The sequence below is a fragment of the Mastacembelus armatus genome, chromosome 24, assembly GCF_900324485.2.
Source record: "Mastacembelus armatus chromosome 24, fMasArm1.2, whole genome shotgun sequence".
Classification (NCBI taxonomy): Eukaryota; Metazoa; Chordata; class Actinopteri; order Synbranchiformes; family Mastacembelidae; genus Mastacembelus; species Mastacembelus armatus.
The window spans coordinates 16,942,675-16,964,870 of record NC_046656.1 but is presented as its reverse complement, the minus strand read 5'-3'; the positions used below and the strand labels follow the sequence as shown (position 1 = coordinate 16,964,870).

Here is a 22,196-nt window from a genome sequence, read left to right as displayed (position 1 = left end):
TTGTTTTGTTTTTTTTTTCAAATTCATTGGTATTAGTAGTGATTCACCCTCTTGATTTAACCATTGTATGTTTCTTTTAAGCAAACTGAGGGGAATACATTCTGCACACACAGCAGCGTCTTTATTTTAAATACCCTGGTTTGCAGCAAGGCAGGTTATGGCAAACATAACATTCTACAAACCACTATCACAAATCAAAGCTTGTCTTAGATTATATGATCAATCAGGTTTTCGTACTAAAATTGTGGACAAGCCACACCTGTTTTACAAATTCTTTTTGATCTATTGACATGACAGTTGTTTTCAGCAACAGATGGTATTTAATCAAATTTTTCTGACACTAGTTTTAAGGCAAGGATAGATACTTCACATACTCAAACTTAATTTTAGCAGCATGGATAATGGATTTAGTGTTCAAAATTATCTCATGGTTGCAGATTCTGGCTTACTGAAAAGTGCTTTTACTACGTTTAAAGTTGAACGTTTCATCCAGTCTACACAAAATTCTACATTTACTTGAACATATCGTTTGGAACAGTTTTATATATGGGCTAGAATTCTATTAACAAAAGCTTAATACTGAAATGTTTATTTGTGATGGCAAAGTTCATATTTTGCTGACATTTCAGTACTAAACTGCTTTAATGTCCCCACTAGCAGCAGAGCCTATGCTCTATGAGTTGTTTTGTCTATCCAACAATCTGAGAAGCCTAGACTAGGTGAATTTCTTTGCAGATTTGGGATACAAATTACTAACTCATCACTGGGCAAAAGAAATAAAAAGAGAAAGGGTTTGCTGAAATTATACTTTCAGGACATTGATTTGCATTAGTTTGTTGCGATGACCATACATAAAAGGTTAAACACCTTGCATCCATGGGGGCATCACCACTGTATGTATATATGTATGTGGCTATGAACAACATGCTTGTGTATTGTACAGCTCTTGAAAAAAGGGCTACACAAACCTAACTTTTGAACTTTGTAAATCCAGCAGAATCAGCTGGAATTCCTGATCTATACACACTCACAAGTCTTCCCAGCTGTCCAATGTCAAATCATGCATCCATTGACAAATCCATATATCCATCCATCCATCCATTCACTGATCTTGCCAGTGGCATTCAAGCTTAATGAGAGAAGGTTGGAATAGACTTTAGGCTATTTTTATGTAACTCTGTAAAATAAAAACATTCAATTTAGCTTGCTTGCCTATATAGTTTTGCACTCACTGACAGCCAGTGCAGCAAGTTATTAAGAAGGGGGATGATGATAAAACTACAACTGCTGTAGGTAAACCTGGTTGTCTTTTTTAGGCTTTTACTACATAGTAAGTAAACAGTAAAGGTTTCTATGGTTTTTACAACCTGGAACCAAAAAAAAAAAAATTAGCAGTAAAACCTGAGGGACATCACATTCAGTTTGTTACATTGTCAGCCCCCATGCTCATGTATGCAGCTCTTCAGTCACTGCACGTCATTAAGCCACAATCCACCCTGACCCTGAGTAAGAACAGCATTTCACCAGCCTCTTTACCAGTCCACAACTATGGCAAGAACGACTATTGGCACAAACGGAGGGAGGCGGACGGAGAGGAGACGCTGTCACAACCTTTCAACGATTTTTCTGAAAATTAAGTCTTGACTACAAAGGACCAAAAGGTTTGAGGGACCATGTTGTCCAAGCACAAGAGTGAATATGTGACATATTCACTACATGAGAACTATTAACTGATGATTTTAGGTCACACTTTACTCAAAGTTCATGTAAGTAACATTTATTTTTTTAATATCTACATAATCAATTGGGAATTTTAATGGCAAACAAGAAAGCATAAATAAGTGATTGTAACTCAATTTTCCAGTAATTACCCATAATTAGAATTATAGCCATGTAACTGTACTTCATATAAAGTATGACTTAAGCTCATGAAACTAAATAAAAACAGATATACAGTTAGTACATTCGTAGCAGGGCAGTCATACCTATTCAGTTTAAGTTTATAAAAGTGAAACTACATGCAACAGGCCAGAGGCAATCTAGAAATTAAGAAAGATAAAAAATAGACTGCCTTGGTTTCCAACTTAAAACCACACTCTTTGCCTGGGTCTCTTAGTACATTTTCCCCAATTTTCCTTGTTTCCTAACTGTCTAAACCTTGTTTCGAGTAACAAATATACCACTTGATAGAAAACCGGAGTCCAATTCCTTGTTTGTGTGCACAAACTTGGCCAATAAAGCTGATTCGGATATAAATTTTCCAATTAGAGCTCAAGGTTTGTAGTAGCATTGTCAAGAGGTTAATGCAATATTTGGTTATAATGATTGTCTCTTCTTTTCCTTTGTCTGTCCATGGCATTTTCTGTCGACCTTATACTTGAAAACTTGCAATGTTCTATGCCTGTCTCAGGAGACACACTGTACAGTAAAAAAAATTGTTTAATATTTGAATATATCCAAAGATTGAAAAAAATGTCTTGCCATTTAAAACTACTAAGTAAAATAATTTCTATTGGTGAAATTAAATCCTGATTTTTAAAATCAGACTTAATTTTCATTATTTTGATATTTTGATGATAGATGCTCTGTGTCTTACATGTATGTATAATATGATAAGTAGTAGATGTATCTCTTCAGATTATGCATGCTATGAACTTTTGTGGATGCTTTACTTTATTACTGACTTGCCAATTGAGCCAAGCCTGATAAGTATGCATTCATCTTTAAATTTTGGTACATACAGTACTTAACATAGGGCAATGCAGATGGGCAAAATTCATGATAAACATTAATTCTTTAAAGGAAATCTACAGTCCAGACCACATTTTCAGGCTCTGTGCTTCAGCATGTTAAATTTGGATGCTTTGGTCATATGTTTATGATTTTAATCGTGCTGAATGATTAAATGTCACCCAATGAGTCTGGCTGACTCCTGAGGACACAGATTGCTTCTATATACCTCTGTATTCATCTCACTGGCTCTTTGCTAGTCTGACAGCCATACATGGGTTCTGCACCTTGTGATGAATCCTCATGATTATCTTGAAGGCTATAGTCATGAAATATTTGCTGGATTGTTCATCCCAGCCAATACTGGCAATACTGGCTGAGCGGTAGGGTATACCCTGGACAGATAGCCAGTGTGCTGTAGGACTGACACAGAAAGGCCCCAGGTCATCTGAGGTTCAAACCTAAAACCTTCTTACTGTGAAGCAACAGTGCTAATTACCTCATCACCTGCTTGCCAGTTTACTGTAGTAAATATTATTTTATTCAGAACAACTTGTGCTGAAGCACAGAACCCAAAGAACAAAAAATGAGTACCTTACAAAATACAGTTTGGACTGCAGCAGATTTCCATTTTGTTTTTGAATGTGGTCCACTCTGGACTACGTTTTGTTACTTGTTTTTATTGCAATTCTGTTGTTGCTGTTGTCATGCACATTGTGGACAATATTAGAAGCTGCAACAGAAGCAAAAGGGAACAAGGACAAATCTAAATACATATAGAACTGTCTCTGGCAATAAGAACCTTGATGTCAGACATGTAAACAAGGTTAAGGACCCTCATGAGAAATTGCTGCCTATGAGCATTGCCCATCAAGTTGCAAGTTGTGTCAGTGCCATTACAATGTCTGGATTTTGGGACAGAAACACAGAAAATGCTGGATAATGAGTAGACATTAGCATGAGCATTGGCCCACCATTTTTTTTCTTCATGCAGTGAAACCATGAAGCAGTGTTGGAGTTTCTTACACAAAGTCTTAACATGTAACATACTACATGTTAATTTATTCTGGGCCAAGTGCATTCATCTCTCCACCCTTATGTAGGAAACACATTAATTTAACCCTGTAAACTGAGCATACGTGTTTCTCTCCCTCTCCTGCCTATTACTGACTGACTTGACAATTGGATAAACAAAGAAAAAAAAACTCTTGTAATACTTGAAATTAACTTTAGAGTTTTTAGATTTAGTTGTGGTAGGTATGAAAAGATAACTTACTGTGGATGTGCATGAGTGTATGAGATACCGCCATCTGTCCATTCTAACTGCTGACGCTTGCTCTTTGCAGGGATTCAGTTTCGTCTCCCGACTTCCTGCAGTGTGGACCGTGCTCAGCCGCCTCCAGGTATCAGTCCATCTCCATCTCTTCGCCTTTCCCTCCACATTAGCTCTTATCTTTGCAAATTACATTTCAGTTGCACTCATACATCCATGGGCACCAGAGAGAGCACAGCTATTTTTACTATTAAAAAAAAAAAAAAAAAAAAAAAAAAAAAGAAAGTAAATAACAGGGCATCTCTTGTAAATTGGTGAGAGAAGCAAATAAACATTAATGTACTTTCAGCTTTCTTTTCACATTGCCTCCTTCCAGAGATGGAGACTCGAGGATGTGACTTAGATTTGAGTCACACTTAAGTCACACACATTAGCTTGAGATTCGATTTGGACGTGGTGTTTGGGACTCATGAACAATGCTTATATATTTTTATGACACAAAGTAAATTTCTGACAAGCAGTGTTTACTTTTCTCTTTTTCTGGTGAGTGGCAGAATAGACACAGAAAAGGTGTATTGCTGCCCTCTATTATACAGTATCTATCTATATTTATATCCATCAGCACAACCCATTTGTGGCTCACCTTGCAACAGGTTACTGGAAATTGCAGTAAATTCAATTAGTGTTGTGACCATGACAAATGTCCCAGCAAGTGCGGTCCAGTTTATTATTAAATTTGGCTATTATGGCTTCATCTAAAGCCTAAACAAATGAACAGCAACATACAAGGTGTGCAGTATAAAATTGAAAGATGCTGGATGGACCCCATGTAATTTTATCAGGCAACTCAAAATGCACCTGGACACCTGAGACTTGACTTGGACTTGTGGCCAAAGACTTGAGACTTGACTTGGACTTGTGGCCAAAGACTTGAGACTTGACTTGGACTTCCAAAAAGTGACTTGTGAACATCTCTTCCTCTTCCTAACATCTTTTGTTGCATGAACACCCAGCCCCAATCGCACTCAGTCAGAAAGAAACTCCCGAAAGCTCAGTCTTTTGCGGGGAGCAACACTCGCCTTGTTGACGTTAGTTAACTACGCAGTTAACTAGCTAACTAGCCTTAGCTTACATGTAAATTTTTGGAACTTTTCAAACCACTTCAGCAGCATTTCTGTCCAATAAGTAAACATTTCGGATACTTTGCTACATTTCGCAAATTCAGCAAAATAAAGCTTTAACGTAATTAACAGCTTCTAGTTACTTGTACATATTTTAAGGTTTAACGTTGCCGCCAATGGTAAAAAATATGCCAATACCTCACAAACTGATTATAAACTTGTAGAATAAAAACGAATGAAACTCCTCTGTCCATTTCTAAGCCCGGTGCAAGCTAAAATACTCACCGTTTCCCCAACATAGCCCGCCACTGTTACGCGCTACAGCCACTACTGGTTAGCGCTGTTAGCTAGCTGCCTGCGTCATTTTCTTGGTTGCACGTTGGTCGCGAACTCCTGACGTAAATACATAACGTTAACGTCAACGCCAGCGCAGTTATACGTTGCCTAGAGAAGCTGCGTCATGGCAACTAGACTTGTTGTTGAGTCGGGTTGAAAAATATGTTGTGATAAATCTGATCATATAATTAAAATAGAAAAAGAGATTTTTTTGGTGTCTAAACGTCATCATACGTCTTTTGTTTTATTACCAATTATATTTTATTCTAAGCTATAGTGATAAAAAACATAGACAAGGTCACAAAATAAAAAAATATTTGTTCTTTTAAAATTTAGCCATATTCATTATTTAGTGAGGATAGGGACCTGTTCGTTTAGTAGTGATGCCAGTTCAGGCAAGCCTGGTTCACACAAAATGGTTGAAAAACAGAAACATACTAATAATAACTAATACTAGATTGAGTAGTCAGTGAGGAGAATATACAGTATAGGTTTGTTATTTTGTGTTCTGATGCAGAATCTGTGTCCCTGCTTCCAAACTGCGGTGGATATGTAAAAATGCCTGGCGTGAAGGCATAAACTATTATGGTCTACTATTTAGCTGTAATACTACAAGTAGGCTACTTTTAAGCAGAGCAGCACCACAATTTTACAGCATGACATTCAGGTTCATGTAGTTGTGCCTTTTGTGTGGGTTTGTTTACAGGACTGCACAGTGCAGCACATTGAAGGAAAACAATCACACTGAAACACAGCCAGGTACGACTGACTACACAAAAGGCAGGATGCCACCCTGGACTCTATTAGTCAAACTTTCAACTAGCTAAAAAGAAAACCTTGTTGTACCTCTGCAGATTTACATTCTTGATGTAAACTATTTTATTGAACTTGCCTTTTTTACATCTTCTCCATTAGGATCTGTGTTATATTGCATTGAAAACACTCTTGACACTGGGGTCACAGCCCTGTAATCCAATATTTCCTAAGTCCAAAATGTACAATCTATTGGAGGACAATCTTGTGTTCATATTATTGTAAGACAGCGTGATTTTTCATTTTCCAGGCTGAGTAGGACAGTTCTCTCAGAACCCTCTTATGTGTTGATATGGTAAAGCAGGTGGAGTCAGCAAATTAAATGTCTTCACTAAACATCATTAACCCAAGCAAATATTGTTATAATTATGCCCAGCACATGAATGTAGGTGTATAAGGTAACAAATGTGTCTCCAAATGTCAATCCATTTAGGCAAGCATAAAGTATGTGAATGAACTGCACAAGAACTGTAATCCTGACTCAACTTGCAGCCTGATAATAGGTTAATTTAGAGTCTTTATCATTATCCCACAGTGGGAGTACTGTCACATTCATTACTTACTGCAAAGGAGGTTATATGACCGTTAAATTGTTTGTTTGTTACCAAATTAGTGTGTATTCCCACCCCCAAGAGAAAGTTAGAGAGCCTAAGGTTTTTCCTGTGGCACCTCCATCATATGTGCACTTACAAAACAATTATATTTGGACTGAAAATGCCCAATATATCCTGTGCAGATTCAAGTGCCAATTAGGAGAAACCTTGTCTGGAGATTTAAAGAGCATCAACAAAAGTTCAAGTACTCCCATGTTTTTGTTCACAGATGAGTATTTCCTTATCATTTAAATTGTACATGGCATCATTACAGATAATAGAAGCTAATATTCTTAGTAATCAGAGTTTGTGCTGTAAATGAAAAAAAAAGAAAATGCAAATTTAAAAAAAACTGCAAAACCACAATAAGTGAGTGTGGTTTAGAAAATCCATTAACATGGAATTACACTATTATTTTAACATTTTCATGGTACTCTGGCACAGGACAAAATATTAATTTGCATGGATTGTATTGGCAAAGTAATGTAAGGTAACTGCAAGGTGAGCAAATACTGGAGTACAGTCAGTAAATTTTTAGTTGAACCAATACATAACATTTTCAATACAGAAAGTAAGTCAAGCGGATATAATGTGTAAAAATAGAATGTGTGGAGTTGCGTACTGCCTGAGTCACAGTTCTCTTTTCATTTTGGTATCCACCCACTGTGTCTTGCAGAACTGCAGCCCCTTCATGTTGGAAGGAAGTCAAGTCTGTGACTGGATTTAGCATAATAGACATCTCTGTGGTTTCATATTTCTTATTGCACTTAATTACCTGCAATCCAAAGTGATTTCTACGTGTGTGTGCGTGTGTGTGTGTGCGTGTGTGTGTGTGTGTGTGTGTGGGTCGGGGGGGCACTTGGGTGTGTGTGTATGTGTATGTGCCTGCTTAGGACTTGGCATGTACCTGTTTACACAAGTAGGCTGTGCGCTGTGTGTGTTTGAGTAGGCTGATTAAATAATACATAATGCTGGTTTGTATCGATACAGTTTATACTTAATATGCAGATTGATGTTTTTTTAACAAGATATTTTATGTTTTATTCAGTGAAAAAGAAAATCAATTTGTAGTGGTGTCTTAGCAAATTCATTGTAACATTTTTAAATGAATTACAAATCATTTTCTGAATGGGGCTGTGTCAGATATGTTTTCAAAAACTCATCAGTAATCAAATGTAACTAGTTTAAATTTAAGTAATATTTGTTTGTATAAATTACAATCTTTAAAATCTAAACTGAGGGGATCATCTACTGTTGCAAGCTTTGCTTATTCTTCTTTCAAAATTTAAGAGTTTTGGTAACTTTTCAGGATTTAGTAGCTGGAAAAACAAACAAGATATAGTCAATTTGTGGCCAATTCAGTTCATTCCTTTAGTACTTGAAGTCTGAAATTAAAATTCAATAAAATGTTTTCGTAATATGTTTACCTAATAATTTACTAGAAAACTAACAATATTTACATTATCTAAACCATGAAAGAAAAGTATTATTTTCACTACATAAAGAAATTTTTTAAAATTTCTTAGTCAAGCAAGTACATGTTAAGCTTTTCCAGGTTTCTAGCAAGTGAAGTTGGTGTCCAACTCTGTTGTGAGGTCCCTCTATATGGATTACTGTCAGATTCTCATCTGCACTTGAAAGAGCAAATCTTTTCCATTATTCCTCATTGCACTAATCATTATATACAGACATACATGTATTACGAGCTGCTTTTGCTTTTCACCTTACTTATTTCCCTTGCGTAACTGCTAGATCTCTCATCATGCTATGACATACTTCTATCACACATTGTGTGATACAGGTATACGCCAACGCCCTTATGAGCTTTTGGCCACATTTTATGCTCTCATGTTTTATTTTATCCTCTACCCTTGTCCTCGTCCTCTCATCCTGCTTGTGCTGTCCAGTGGTATCATATCCTCCCAGTTACAAGAAGACTCCACCTCCTGTGCCCCCGCGCACCACCACCAAGCCTCTTATCTCTGTGACAGCCCAGAGCAGTACAGAGTCCACCCAAGATGCCTACCAGGAGGGCAGGTATCCACGGGGCGGTTTGTGGACCACGGATAGCCTTGGACGTCCCATCTACAGTTCCACGGACAGCCTGGATAGCACCAAGGCAGTGACCATGGCCATGGAGTCAGCAGCAGGCAAGAGACATGCATCTTTGGGCAGTCACACCTCTGTCCAGACATGCGACAAAGCAGTGCTGGTATCCAAGGCTGAGGAGTACCTCAAAACCCCACGTTCCTCTATTGGGGTGCAGGTAAAAGCATAAATAACAATGTCTCTAACTGCTTCTCTCTTATCAGTCACCAGACTCACCACCCAGCCTTCATTGCTAATTGCACCAAACTCATCTGTCTTCTTCAGTCTAGTGTTGGCTAAAAACACAAATCTTTTGTTCTCATTTTGATACTCAGATTAATGAATTTATGGATTTCCAGTAAAATCCAGTGAAAACATATTTAGGGTCTCAGTAATAATAATTACAAATCAACAAAATACATTTTGATTGACGACAAGGGGATTTGTTTATGGAAACTTTAGTGTATGTCCACACGTTGCGGATACAGACATCAAACTGTTGTGCTGACAATAATACAAGTGTGCAAATTAGTTATTCTAATAATTTTTGTTATGTTAATAATTTCCAAATTTTCCAGTCTGTGTGGAGTGCTCTACAAGCATCTGGAGTCTTGTTGACCTTTCCACATGTCAGGATGTACAATTACCTGGAGTGGACTTATTCAAAAGCACCAGTAACAAGGAGCGATATAATAATTTACCTTCCTCTCTTTGATCCAGTTGATGATTTGTGTGTTTTACCTCTATACTGAATTATTCACAAAGAAGCACACTGCCCTGTGTGCTAACTCTATAACTAACTTACGTAGTTCTTGCATCTCCTGAATATAAGTGTCTAGCCGTCTAGCTGGGTGATACAATTTCTAACTTAGCAACCTGTAATAAATTTCTGAATGTTAAACTGTTTTTCAGTGGTAGTAATATTTGTATTTTTGTATGTCTTTGCATTTATCTTGTGAGTGATAACAATTTGAAAGTATTCCATTGTCTGTATTCACCAGGTGGAAACTGTGACAGACTCTGAGACTGAAAGTAAAGGCCTTCCTCAGTTCCATTCTATAGGAATACAGGTGGAGGATAAAAAACGGTACGTAGCACAGACAAACCAAAGTGTCCAACTTCTTTCTCTCAAGTAACACTTCACTGATTTCTTTGTTAGGCATGGAAGATTCAAGCGCTCAAATAGTGTGACCACTGCAGTGCAAGCTGACATGGAGTTGGAGGGGTTTCCTTCCATGGAGGACAAGGGCTTGCAGTTTGGTGGTGGCTTCGGCCGCCACTCTGAGCCCAGCACACCTACGCAGTATGGGGCCATCCGCACGGTGCGCACACAGGGCCTGTTCAGTTACAGGGAGGACTATCGGCCTTCCAGTGGGCCTCCCAGTCCACAACCTGAACCCTGGCTGGTGGAACCCAGCCTGGAGAGCACTGAAACAGGCCGTGTGTCCCCCCTTCGGAGGGATGGTAGTTGGTTTATGCAGCTACTTCACAATGAAACCAAGCGGATGGAGGGATGGTGCAAAGAGATGGAGAGAGAGGCAGAGGAACATGACCTGTCAGAGGAGAGTGAGTGTTCTGAGGAAAACTATCTTCTTTTCAAAGAAGGGACTGTGACGTTATTACTTTCATGATTAACCTCACATTCCAAAGTAACCATATACCAAAGTGGACACTCAGTATTAGCTGTAATGTTAACTATAAAGATGCTTTTTTAAGCACATTGGATCCTTGTGACAGACTGAATGAAAGGCATTGCTCAACAGGTTGGCTTTTGTCAGGCTGTCAGTGATAAAACCAGACTCTCTTTCTTTCTTTTGTTCCTCTCTCTCTGTGCATGTCCGTTTGTGTTTACCAGTTCTAGGCAAAATTCGGAGTGCAGTGGGAAGTGCTCAGCTACTAATGTCTCAGAAGTTTCAGCAGTTTTACTGGCTCTGTCAGCAGAATCTGGTGAGTGTCATATGTCTGTTAACAAGTACACCGTATTGACCTACATACTGTTAATATGTTACATGGGAAAACACAAACACTCAGGGGAAAACACGTCGATGGCTGTCTCTGTCTAAGAGCTTTGAGAAGGTGCTCGGCCTGATTCTGCACCTTCCAGAAATAGACCATAGAGATCAATAGCAAAACAGTCCCTCTGCTGATATTGACCCTGCAGTAAACGAAAGGGGAATTCCAATAGGAAGCAGCACCTGTGTTGAGGCCATCCATTAATGCAAAGAGACAGCAGTTTAAAAGGGCTTTCAGAGTTTGAATACTGGGCTGCCACACTATCTCACTATTTAGACCTCATGTCACTTCAGCTGGAAACCTATACCTTTTCTAATGCTAACTGTCTACAGACTCAGCATATATTAGAAGACGGCAATGTCATAAGTGGGAATGTTTCTGCAGATGCAGAAGAGAGAGAGAGAAAGAGTCAGGCAGGCACTTAATCATACCTTTATGAACTGTAGCAAATGAAATGCAAAATCTTGTGGAGGTGGTTGAAATCTGCCTGTGCTCTCACTGTCTGTCTCACTGTTTTGGTTTTTTGTGTGTGTGTGTGCATTTGTGTGTTGCTCTCTTTTGGATGGATCTGAGCTGCACTCTCTCTCTCTCTCCCCGTAGATAATGTGATGATGAATTAAGTCTAACATTGGTAGTGACAAGCCTTAGATTGCCCTGAGCCTTTAGACATGTCTGAATGAGAGAAAGACTGTGTTTCCCTGCTGGACAGAGGAGGAACTGCATGATCTGTTGATTTGATAGACCTTTTCTCGGTCTGAGATGACACTCATCCTGTGTTTTCTGTCTGTGTTAATGAACACATGGCTGTATGTGGCTATCTGGTCATGTGGTTGTGGTTGTTGTGCCAGTCAGACATCAGCCAACTGACTCGGTATCCTGATCAGTAATGCACCACAGAAATTCAGCAATGTTTTGGTGTAGGAACACAAAAATTGTAACAAGGTCACATACAGTATCTACTTATGCTTGAATTGAGGCAGTGACCACTGATGGTCTTTTGCTTTCCCATTCGTCCTGTCATTCTGCACTCAAGGTGATGACAACACCTTGCCTTTGATATTCATTTATCATCATTGTTACTACAGCACACAATGGGCTAATTCTATTTTTAAAAAAGAAAGCCAATAAAATCCGGTAAAATGTGCTCCCAGACTGTCAGTTAAGGTTATGGTGGTTATGAATAAATGGTACTTTAGTGACACACAGTGGCAAAAACGGTGAGGTTCAAATGTAGCTAGGAGTAACATGAAATTAAGTTGTAGCTTTGTAATGTAGGTTTGCAAGTTTGGAATGAAGTATTTTCTTATTTCTTTAAATAAATTGTAGTTTTTTATTTTTAATCTAAGTTTAGTATGATACAGGATACATGGTTCAGAACAGGCAGTAGTAAAAATCTATTCTTTTTTTAATTAAAATAGTTTTGTCAATACTAAACATAAAGATTCCACACTATTTCTTCAGGACCCCAGTGCCATGCCCAGACCCACCTCTCAGGACTTGGCTGGATTCTGGGACCTCTTGCAGCTTTCCATTGATGACGTCACTGCCAAGTTTGATGAACTGCAGCAGATCAAGAGCAACCAGTGGCATCTGGTGGAGAGTCCAGAAAAGAAGGTAAAGCTGGTAGCTGTTTCCCCAGTGAGCCACACACATAATAATTAGTTGTAATGTGCTTCAGACGAAGGCACACAGCTTTGGAGGAAACAAGACTACAACATTGGTGTTCCTTTTTAGGCTTGTGACCAGCATGAGGTTAATCATAACACTGCAGGAAGAAAGAAAGAGGCAGCAACAGTTTAGATTAGACAGCTAGTAGCATCCTTTGTTTTCCATGAAAATATATGGATATACATTTCTAATTTTAAATCACTTAGCTGATTTATGTTGTCATGCATGTTATTTTTTAATTCTCTCTTATCTTTCCATTGACTTTAATGGGAAAATATCCCTCAGGTTTTTTCAACCCTGCTTTTAAAGACCATATATAGTGCTTTGTGAAGCATATATACAGTCTGCAACATTAAAACAAAAGAAAGAATCAAAGTAACTTAATTGAATTAGATGAACAGTATATTTGCATGTGGACATACAGTATATCTTACTTTTAACCCCAACAACATGCTGAGTGCTTGAAAAAGACATTTGAAAAGGCAAGACGTTTGAAAGCTATACTATATAAGTACTACACTTGTATTTACTTTTTAAAAACTTGATTTAAAAATATGTCACAGTACATTAATGAAGATATCTATCTCAGATAAACAACATGAAAGATATCAAACCCTTCAGAGAGCTCACCTATGCCCAGCAGTTGAAATAAAAGCATGGTGCTTGTAGATAAGGAAGGTGCATTTGTAAGTAGCACATTTAGATGTGGTATAGAGATAGAAAGATACTTCAGGGCACTTGGATAATTATCTTCATGCTATGGTTGTAGCTCTATGGGAGTTATTTACCTCCAGCAGTTAATAGGCACTTGCAAGCTCCATGAAGCTGAGCCCTAATAGTGACACAGATGCTCTGTGCTGGGCTTCCCTGACTCAAAGCAGGCACTATTTTACACTACCACCAGCTAGACAAACAATATGAAAAGCTTGCTTTGCATTAATAAATAATAATCAATAATGACTCTAGTGTCTATAGAGTTTCTATATTTCTTTTGTTTGCATAAACAGCATTTGAATCACAGGAGGCAGAGTGTTTCTGCTTTATACTGTACATATTCAGTAGAACAAACTGATGTGGTTGGTTTCAGGATGTGTCCATGAGTATGATCCTATTTCCTGCATACATTTCCGCTGTATAGCAGAGCAATTATCAGAGATGATCCTGTTTAATGGGCATCTTCTACATGAATCAGCTTGTTCTGTGTGGCTGTAAGTACAGTAATTGTTTACCTTGTTTAATCATCTCATTCTGTAACCTAAGGAGCCAAAGTGGCCACCACCTCTGCCAAAGCGGCCAGCCAAGGGGCGTGGCGGTATGACACGGGAGCGCTCTCTGGACCTTCAGGACCGTCAGCGACAGGAAGCCCGCAGACGCCTCATGGCTGCCAAACGAGCAGCTTCTTTCAGACAGAACTCAGCCACAGAGAGGGCAGACAGTATCGAGATCTATATCCCTGAAGCCCAGACACGGCTTTGAGGTCCACTCCATCATCCTCTGCTCCCCTTGTCCACCTCCACCCAACACCAGCTCTTGGTATCACATCCAACCTCATTCTGCTATCATCACTCCTCATCCACTTTGTCATCATCAGCTGCCATTCTCTGTGTTATCCCTACTGAAGCTACACTAGGCAAACTTTTCAGTTGGAAATCCATCCTCCTTATCAACTGAAATGACAATGTGGCACTGTCATAGGGAAAATGCCTGAGTGAGAGGTTTGGTGAGTCACTTATGTGACCCACAAGAAGTAATAAAATAAAAACTGTCCACAAAACATGGCAGACACACCAGCATTAGAGCCTCCCCCTGTTGTCCCTCTGGTATTGTTAAAAGAGATTACAGGCCAGCGGGACTGGTAAACGTTGTTGTTTATGCAGTTCACAGAGAATTAGTTGATATTTATAGTCAAAGGTTTTCAGTTGCATGTCTATGTCATCTGGAGCTGCTAATTTCAAGTTGCCTAGTCTAGCTTTAAGCCCAAAGGGAACTATTTTCCCACAGGTTATGCACCATGAGAATGAGCTGCTACACTCCATAATAAACATTTCAATTGGTGTTAATTTGAACTATATAAAATGAATTTAGTGAATTCTTAATCATGGTATTACTGTTAAAACTCCAGTCTTCTCCATCATTGCCATTGCCCCACTCTGCATAAGGGTGAGACTATACTTGCCACATTCAAAGGAAAATACAAAGTGCAACTTTTCTCTCACCAGCAACAATGGTCTTGGCTAAAGCAGCCTGTTCTAAGAAGAGTGACAGCAGACTGGTGTCTCCCACAGTGGCATATCTTGTGGAAAAGCCTCTAAAATATGGCTTTAAAAATAAGTATGAAATTATGATTAAACCTTATGCAGATACTTTTCTGTGTTTTCTGTGTTCTCGGTAGGTAAAACTTTTTGAATTTGAATTTGTTTGTGGTTATAAAGTCAGAAGAGAAGGAGAGTAAAATTGTACCTCTGAGGTGCTGCACAGCTGTATGTGATCTATATGATCATATGATCTATCTAGCTATGTTATCCTGTCCATATGTAACTGGGCATGCAGCGGCTGTGGACCAGTGTTGCTGAATGAGAAATGATAATAAGGCTACAATTCCTAAATCACCATTTCTGCATTTATTCATTTGCATTCGTGTAATATCACTCCCTCTTAGGACTTAATATTTTTAAGATATGTATGTTATTTGCTGCTGGATACATTTCCATTGCAGAACAAATATGAATTATTACAAAAAGACAGTTTTACACACCCTGGAAGAGGTGGCTGTATCAAATAATGCATTTTGCACCTTATAATATTCATGTTTGTATTTCCAAGGGAAATGTAGTTTATGAAGCTCATGTGATATTGTTGCAGTTGAATTGCAAGGACAGATATGGAAAATTTACTACAGAATTTCATAATACTCTACAGATCATATAAACTGCACCTTGTGTTATGTTTTCATCTCTTTCTGATTGGGCCTGTCGTAATTACAGTATTGTGATTCTAACACTCTTAATTATATTTACAGTATTTATCATATGACCAACATCACAAACTAAAATATTCATTTAGTATTTATAATTAAAACAGTTGTGGGTTGATCTGACAGTGCACTTGTCCTGCAGATTAAGGGGTGTTTTCTTAGCTAACAGAAACCATTCCTCATAACACACTGCATTCAACCTTTTGTCCCAAGTGGCACATAGTGAAAACACTTCTGTTGTCATTTTGATCTGCTCATGTAGTCTAGGAAAGACAGGTGCAAATGACACTTTAACAATATTCAGTTACTATAGTAAATGGTGCTGCTTTTTACTCTAAAACTGTTGTCCTTTACCCAGTCCTATGTGCACACACACACACACTCAAGGACTTTTTAAACAGAGATTTATTAATATGGTGCCCATTGTCTCTCCGATAACTTGTGGTAGATTGTGACTTTAGAAAAGATCATCTTTGCAATGCTTTTGCCCTCAGTGATGAAAATGAGGAGAAGGTTTTATGGTTTAACTTCCTTTCTAACATGCAAAGAGGTCAGGGATATTTATTTATCAGATGGGAGAGATTACAGGCTTTGACATTCCACCAACCTCAAACTAAACTCTAATACTGTATGCCCACCCTGAGCCAAGGGCATACTGCTACAGCTAGCTGAAAGTACATCATTGTACCTGTCCATGTTTTATACTACACCAACAAAGATTCCCTGACATTTGCAATACATGCTCATTCATCCCCATTTTCCAATCTAAGCCCAGCTAATTAAAACAAATGTTCACACAGGGCCAGAAGAATTATGCTGCAGTACGGTGTTAAATGTTTCCTATTTTATTGTAATTAGAGCAGCGCTCAGCGGAGGAGAGCAGTCTGTGTGCTGTCAATGCTTTTGTGAGGCAGTGAGACATGCTTGTCAGGAGTATGATGGTGCTTATTTTGCATGCATCTAGGCTTGCATTTGTCTGACTGCTGGTTTTACCTTTTCAAAGTAAAACAAATAGCATTTAACATTGTGATGTGTACATCAGTGCTAAAACTGAAACCCTGACCTTACCAGACGGCCTTAACCAAAACACTCATGAATGTAGAGCCCCTAATGATGCAAAAAAAAAAAGTCCCAGGAGACGAGCAGCTGCTGAGAACCCCCATAAATTAATTTGACAGGGTGGAAGTCACTCCTAATTTTTGACTTTGTATTATTTGTTTAACTCAGTTCAGTTTCAAATTTATTTGACTGGCTTTAAGATTAAATATGAAAGGGCCCAACATTAATAGAAGGGTATGAGCCAGGTCACCAAGCAATAGAATATGTAATTTCACACTGATTTCAACTTTGCTATATTGTAAAAGGTTCAGTATCGGTCTCATTCAAAATAATTTAAGTCAACCAATTCAATCTCCAAGAAATAATACGGTAACTTAAATGGACGTGAATACAGAACTGGGAAGTACTAGCCCATTTAAGTTCTCATAGACTACAAATCAGACAGTAAAGAAACCAAATAAAATCAAATGTAATTCCATTGATTTTAATATATTACTTTTATTAGGTTTTGTGCCCCAGTGTAATAGATCCCTAGGAACTGAAAGTAAAAAGTATTCTCTTGAAGAATCAAGTGTATTATACAATTACAGAAACTGTTAAGATGGCAATGGCTTCATTTTAAGCTCAGTCATTTTCACTCAAGTATCAGTTCAGGGGCTTTACCTTTGACATATTACATTTTAAAAGGATACTAAAGACTGACTGATTCAATTTCATTACTCTTTAAACAAAATGAAGATTAACAATAGTCACTGGCCCTGTTATAGTGTGTTGTGGAGATTTGATGGTATAATGTGACTGGTTTTCATGTTCCTCCAACCTTTTGATGTTTTATGTCTTTATAACACTTCTCACAGTAAATAGTATAAAACAGTTTTACTACAAAGTCAAATTTCAAATTTAACCCTTGCTTGGCTGATTAGGTCAACTAATTGCATTTGGATTTTTAATTAGAAATATTTTCCCCAGCTTTTGACATTACATATAACATTTTTCATGTAATTTATTAATGTGGAAAGTTTACAGAGGACTGGTATATGCAACTAAATACAAGGATTGTGGTGGGTTATATTAGTTATAATAGGCATTTTATATTTTCTTTGTTCTGAGTGTCAATATTTTGGTGGACAAGAACCCTTGTTGGTTTGGTTTGTCATGTCATCTTTAGTTTTGCAAGTCTATTAATACAAGCACCTTCACTCATCTTTTGTCCAGAAGGAGAATAATATTAGCTTTGAAATGTCAAAGATCTGGTTCCTGCCTAAGTTTTTACAACAGCTTCTCTGAACAGTTGATGGGCTAATTTAAACAATCCAACTGCTCTTCCACCTGACTGAAAGTCATGCAAATCAAGTCTACTTCCCACAGACTGCATACTGTGATTTCATCTTGTGTAGTGTATAATCTCATTATCATCAATCCAAGCTTTCCTTTAAGGTAAAAGTAATAATGAGGTTGGTTTAGCACACAGAATCCACAAAGTAGCATTGATGAAGTTGTGATCCATGTTAGAAGCCTGACTAAAACCAAGACAGTAGAGTGATGACAACTGACTAGAACAAGACTCACAACTTCATAGTCGCTTGAATGACGAATGGTGTCACTTCACAGTCTGACACAGATGTCCTCACAAGTCACAGGGACACCAGCTGCTGCAAATAAGCTACACTGTTATAGTGTAAGTGACATGAAATAAATACGTGTTGACATCAGATTTTGGACATTAAGTAAATGCATTTTTGTAGTATCATGAGGGGCTATTCTATAATCATGATACCATCTTCTTGTTATTGGGTCATGGCTACTCTGATAAAGCGTAAAACGTTTTTCGTTAGATCTGGGTTTTATTTTATTGCACCATGCTATGAAGGGTGTAGGACTTTGGCAACTATGTACATGACAAATCCTCAGGTGCCTTACAGTTTGATTCTATTAGGACTCTGTGAGTGAATGTTTTGAGTTGGGGTATGTGAAAGGACTGCAACACCTCTTAGAGTGCAAGTTTGTCTGTGATACCATTACAAAGGGCTGGAAACAGGGCTGGGTCAGACTGCAGAATTACAACTAATTTACTTTATATCTGACTAATTTAAACGTACTGCTACGTCCTACTGTAATAAACTTCAGCACAATAGAGTCTAGAGGATATTCAAGGAGGATTTGGTGACATTTGTTTTCCTCTACTTTTTAAACTGTCATAATTTACCATGACGCAGTTACATTTTTGGATTTCAATTTATGTCATGACAATGGGTAAAGGTCTATCAAAAAGAAAATGAGTGGTGGAACATCAGTGGATATGACATTGTAAACACAGCACCTGAGGGTGCAGGTCATATCCATTTCAGCAAAGCATAAAAGATTATTTATTTAAGAAGGTCTATATTGATTTTTTTCTCCCAGCTGTGGTATTATTGTCTCATGATGTTTAGGCCATTTTGGCTTTTACATCTACAGAATCTGGAGACTGATAAAACTTGACCAGCCAAAAAGTGCAATAGTATTTTCATACAATGCCAGGCAGGCTCATTTAGCTCTTTACCTCGTGGTTTAGTGTTTAGTAAACATGGTATATTAGGAATAGTTGTAACCTCCACAGGAACACTTTGTCATGCCTGTGTATTATGCAGCAATTACTTCTGAGGGCTGCAGGGCCTGCAGGCCTCGGTGCAGACCACCTTTCACTTACAGGGCACTGAAGAGCACCATGTTCATTGTGTTTAGAGTATAGGAGCAAAAACTTGCTGTCTAGTTATCATTCTTAAACAATTCATCCATTACCACTTAATTACAATTGACTTTATGCTGATTTAAGTGTAAAGAAAAAGTCTAACTTTCAGTCATGGATGGATTATAGGGAAATGGCCTCTGGGTACAGACATGTTAAAGGCGTAAAACTCGCACGTTGAGCAACTACATGGTTTATGGTCAGTTTGTGTTGTCATGTTTATGTCCATTTTGTCCTTTTTTTTGTTTTGCAGTGATTCAGCACCTATTTTTTTCACCACTTTTGTCTCTTTTCAGTCACTTTTTATCTGTTTTTTAGTAGTTTGTTTTTACTTTCAGTTGTAGTTTTGTAGTCAATTGACCTCCCAAAGAAAAGTTAACAGTCCCTATATAACTCTCTGGTCTATGGGTCCCCCTGAAGCCTTGGGCCCCTGTGCCTGTGCCCAGTTGGCCTAATCAGTAATCCATCCATGCTTTCAGTAATGTGCCAATAATTTACATGGATGTGGTAAGTTTCTTCACCAGGGTTGTGTTTAGTCACTACTCCAGACATCTGCTTGTACAACACAGTTCACAGCCCCATATTTTAGACAAACATTGTTTAATAAAAAAACCTCAGACAAGTCTGTATAGGTGCTGAATCAACCAACTTCTCTCCTTGTACTTTTCCAAAATTAGCTTTTTTTAAAAAAATGTTTTGTTTATTCTGACAATCAGCACACACCAAAAGCATCAAATGCACGCTCACACACACACATAAACACACTACAACAGCAGTTTCATGGCATATCCTCAAGTTAGTGGCCTAAGTTTCCCTTATACGTATCTTGAGGATCTCTTTACAGTCTTATCAAGTGAGACTCCATTAAATTTTGATTGAAAGCTTTTCTCCTTGTTTCAGACACAGTTGCACTGCAAAGATGTCTTTCTATTGCTTGCTCTCTCTTCTCATAAATCATGATTTTGATGACATATCTGGGTTTTGGCTGTTGTCACAAGCCAAACAGCAGTCGAGTGAATAACTACGGACCATATTTGATGTCATGCTTGCATTAATACTGGGCTGTATGGGAGCGTATCTGCTCATCAAGCAATAAGCCTAATTTAGATTTTAGCTTGATTTTTCATCCTAAACTTACATTTTGGGAAATAGACATATTTGCTTTCTCAGAGGGGGTTAGAGAAGTTGACTGATACCACTCATATGCAAACTGAAAAACAATAACATGCATAAAAAGTACCTGCAAAACTCACTATTGACCTTCATGGCTAAGTTCACTTCTTCTGGCTTTAGCATTTAACCAATAGGGAACTGCTACAGTATCGTAGCTCTAGCCAGAGGCAACAAAGCTGTCCAAACCAGCAAAAAACCATAAACTGTAAGTGTAACCACAAAATAAAACAGATATCATTTCTGAGCTTTTGAGATGCTGGTGGGTGGACTTTGACACCTTTGGACCATGTTAACAGTTTCAGAGTGGTTTTTCTGTCTTCAAACTAAAGTAAGCTAACCAGTTCTCAGCTGCATCATATTTAGTGTACTATCTTACAGACATGTGAGTGGTATCAGAGCTGTAAGAAAGCCAATAAGCCTGTTCCAAAATAAAAGCCAGATTTTTCCTGTGGCTCATGTTAAATAAGAACTTTTAAGGCGGTGTAGATGTTTACTTAACATTTTCTCAGACTTCAGTCTCATCGCTTTATTCAGGTCAATTTAATTATTGCTATTTCCATGTGTGATCTCAGTGCCCATGTACATGACAGTTACAGTATTTTACAGCAATTCTTGTCTGGCTGCACTAATTCTTGGGCATGATCACAGTCCAGCCAGAATATACAGACACATGTTGCTGACATGCTTATTTTTATGAGTTCTGTGCTACCATATAACTGGCAGGAGAACTCTTTCTGCACCTGTGTTGGTTTACGTTATGAGGGGAGAGAGCAGTCACAATTTAGTTTGCCTTTGGTGGAGAAATATGTTGTGGCTGTGGGTAGAAATACCAAAAGGCCTCTCATGGGTTTTGGAATGTGACATGAGAAAATATTTGATAGCATAAAAGGTTTGTGGTTAGCTTAAAACTATTTTGAATTGTTAGATATATCAATAATGAGGATAAATATAATGCCAAATATTCAGTATTTGTACAGAAATATACATATATAAATATATAATATATACCTAATTTAAATGGAACTATTTTCCGCTCTTGACCATGTTTTGGTTGTTTAATGTTTCTTTGTCAACATTATTTTATAAGATCTTCAGATAGCATGCAGGATAGTGAAAATGAATGTATTATTTAGTGTTTCATTGCTGTTCAGTATTACAGCATTTTACAGGTCAGTTTGTGTTTGTATAATTAAGTTAAACTGAATATTTCTTTTCCAGGTTTGTTTATCTATAAATGAATTGTAAACTTTCTTTTCTAAATGCAAGGTTTTGAAATTGCTTTAACAATTTATATCATTTTCTTATTTTACCTGCTTTATCAATGTGGTTCAGTATATTTTGCCTCTTCTCAGTAATGCTATCTACCATCTGTTGTAAATAATTATGCAAATTAAACTTTTTGAAGAAAACAGCATATTTGTGAACGTGTGCTTTAATTTTTCTTCAGCATTGACAGGGCTATTTATGGGAATTACTTCAGCCCAGTTAAAGTTTTTTATCCTCTGAAATAACCTCGACTGAGTCGATGGAATAATAAAGGAAGACACTCACTTAAGGTCAATTCAAGTGAAGTGTTTTGTGCCGATGGGGCCTCTCTGTTACAACTGTAATGATTTAAATAAATTAA

General features: G+C 37.8%; 1 protein-coding gene across 1 annotated transcript in view; it reads left to right on the top strand.

The window, feature by feature from the left end:
- Nucleotides 1–16,710, top strand: part of LOC113137648 (disks large-associated protein 2-like) — a 73,229-nt gene extending 56,519 nt beyond the window's left edge. Inside the window, exons 8-14 of the mRNA XM_026319464.1 lie at nt 4,077–4,133; nt 8,774–9,132; nt 9,956–10,041; nt 10,114–10,520; nt 10,810–10,901; nt 12,429–12,581; nt 13,896–16,710. Of these exons, the coding sequence (XP_026175249.1) occupies nt 4,077–4,133; nt 8,774–9,132; nt 9,956–10,041; nt 10,114–10,520; nt 10,810–10,901; nt 12,429–12,581; nt 13,896–14,111 (1,370 nt within the window). The 3' untranslated portion in view covers nt 14,112–16,710. The remainder of the gene's footprint in view (nt 1–4,076; nt 4,134–8,773; nt 9,133–9,955; nt 10,042–10,113; nt 10,521–10,809; nt 10,902–12,428; nt 12,582–13,895) is intronic.
- The last annotated feature ends 5,486 nt before the right edge of the window (nt 16,711–22,196 follow it).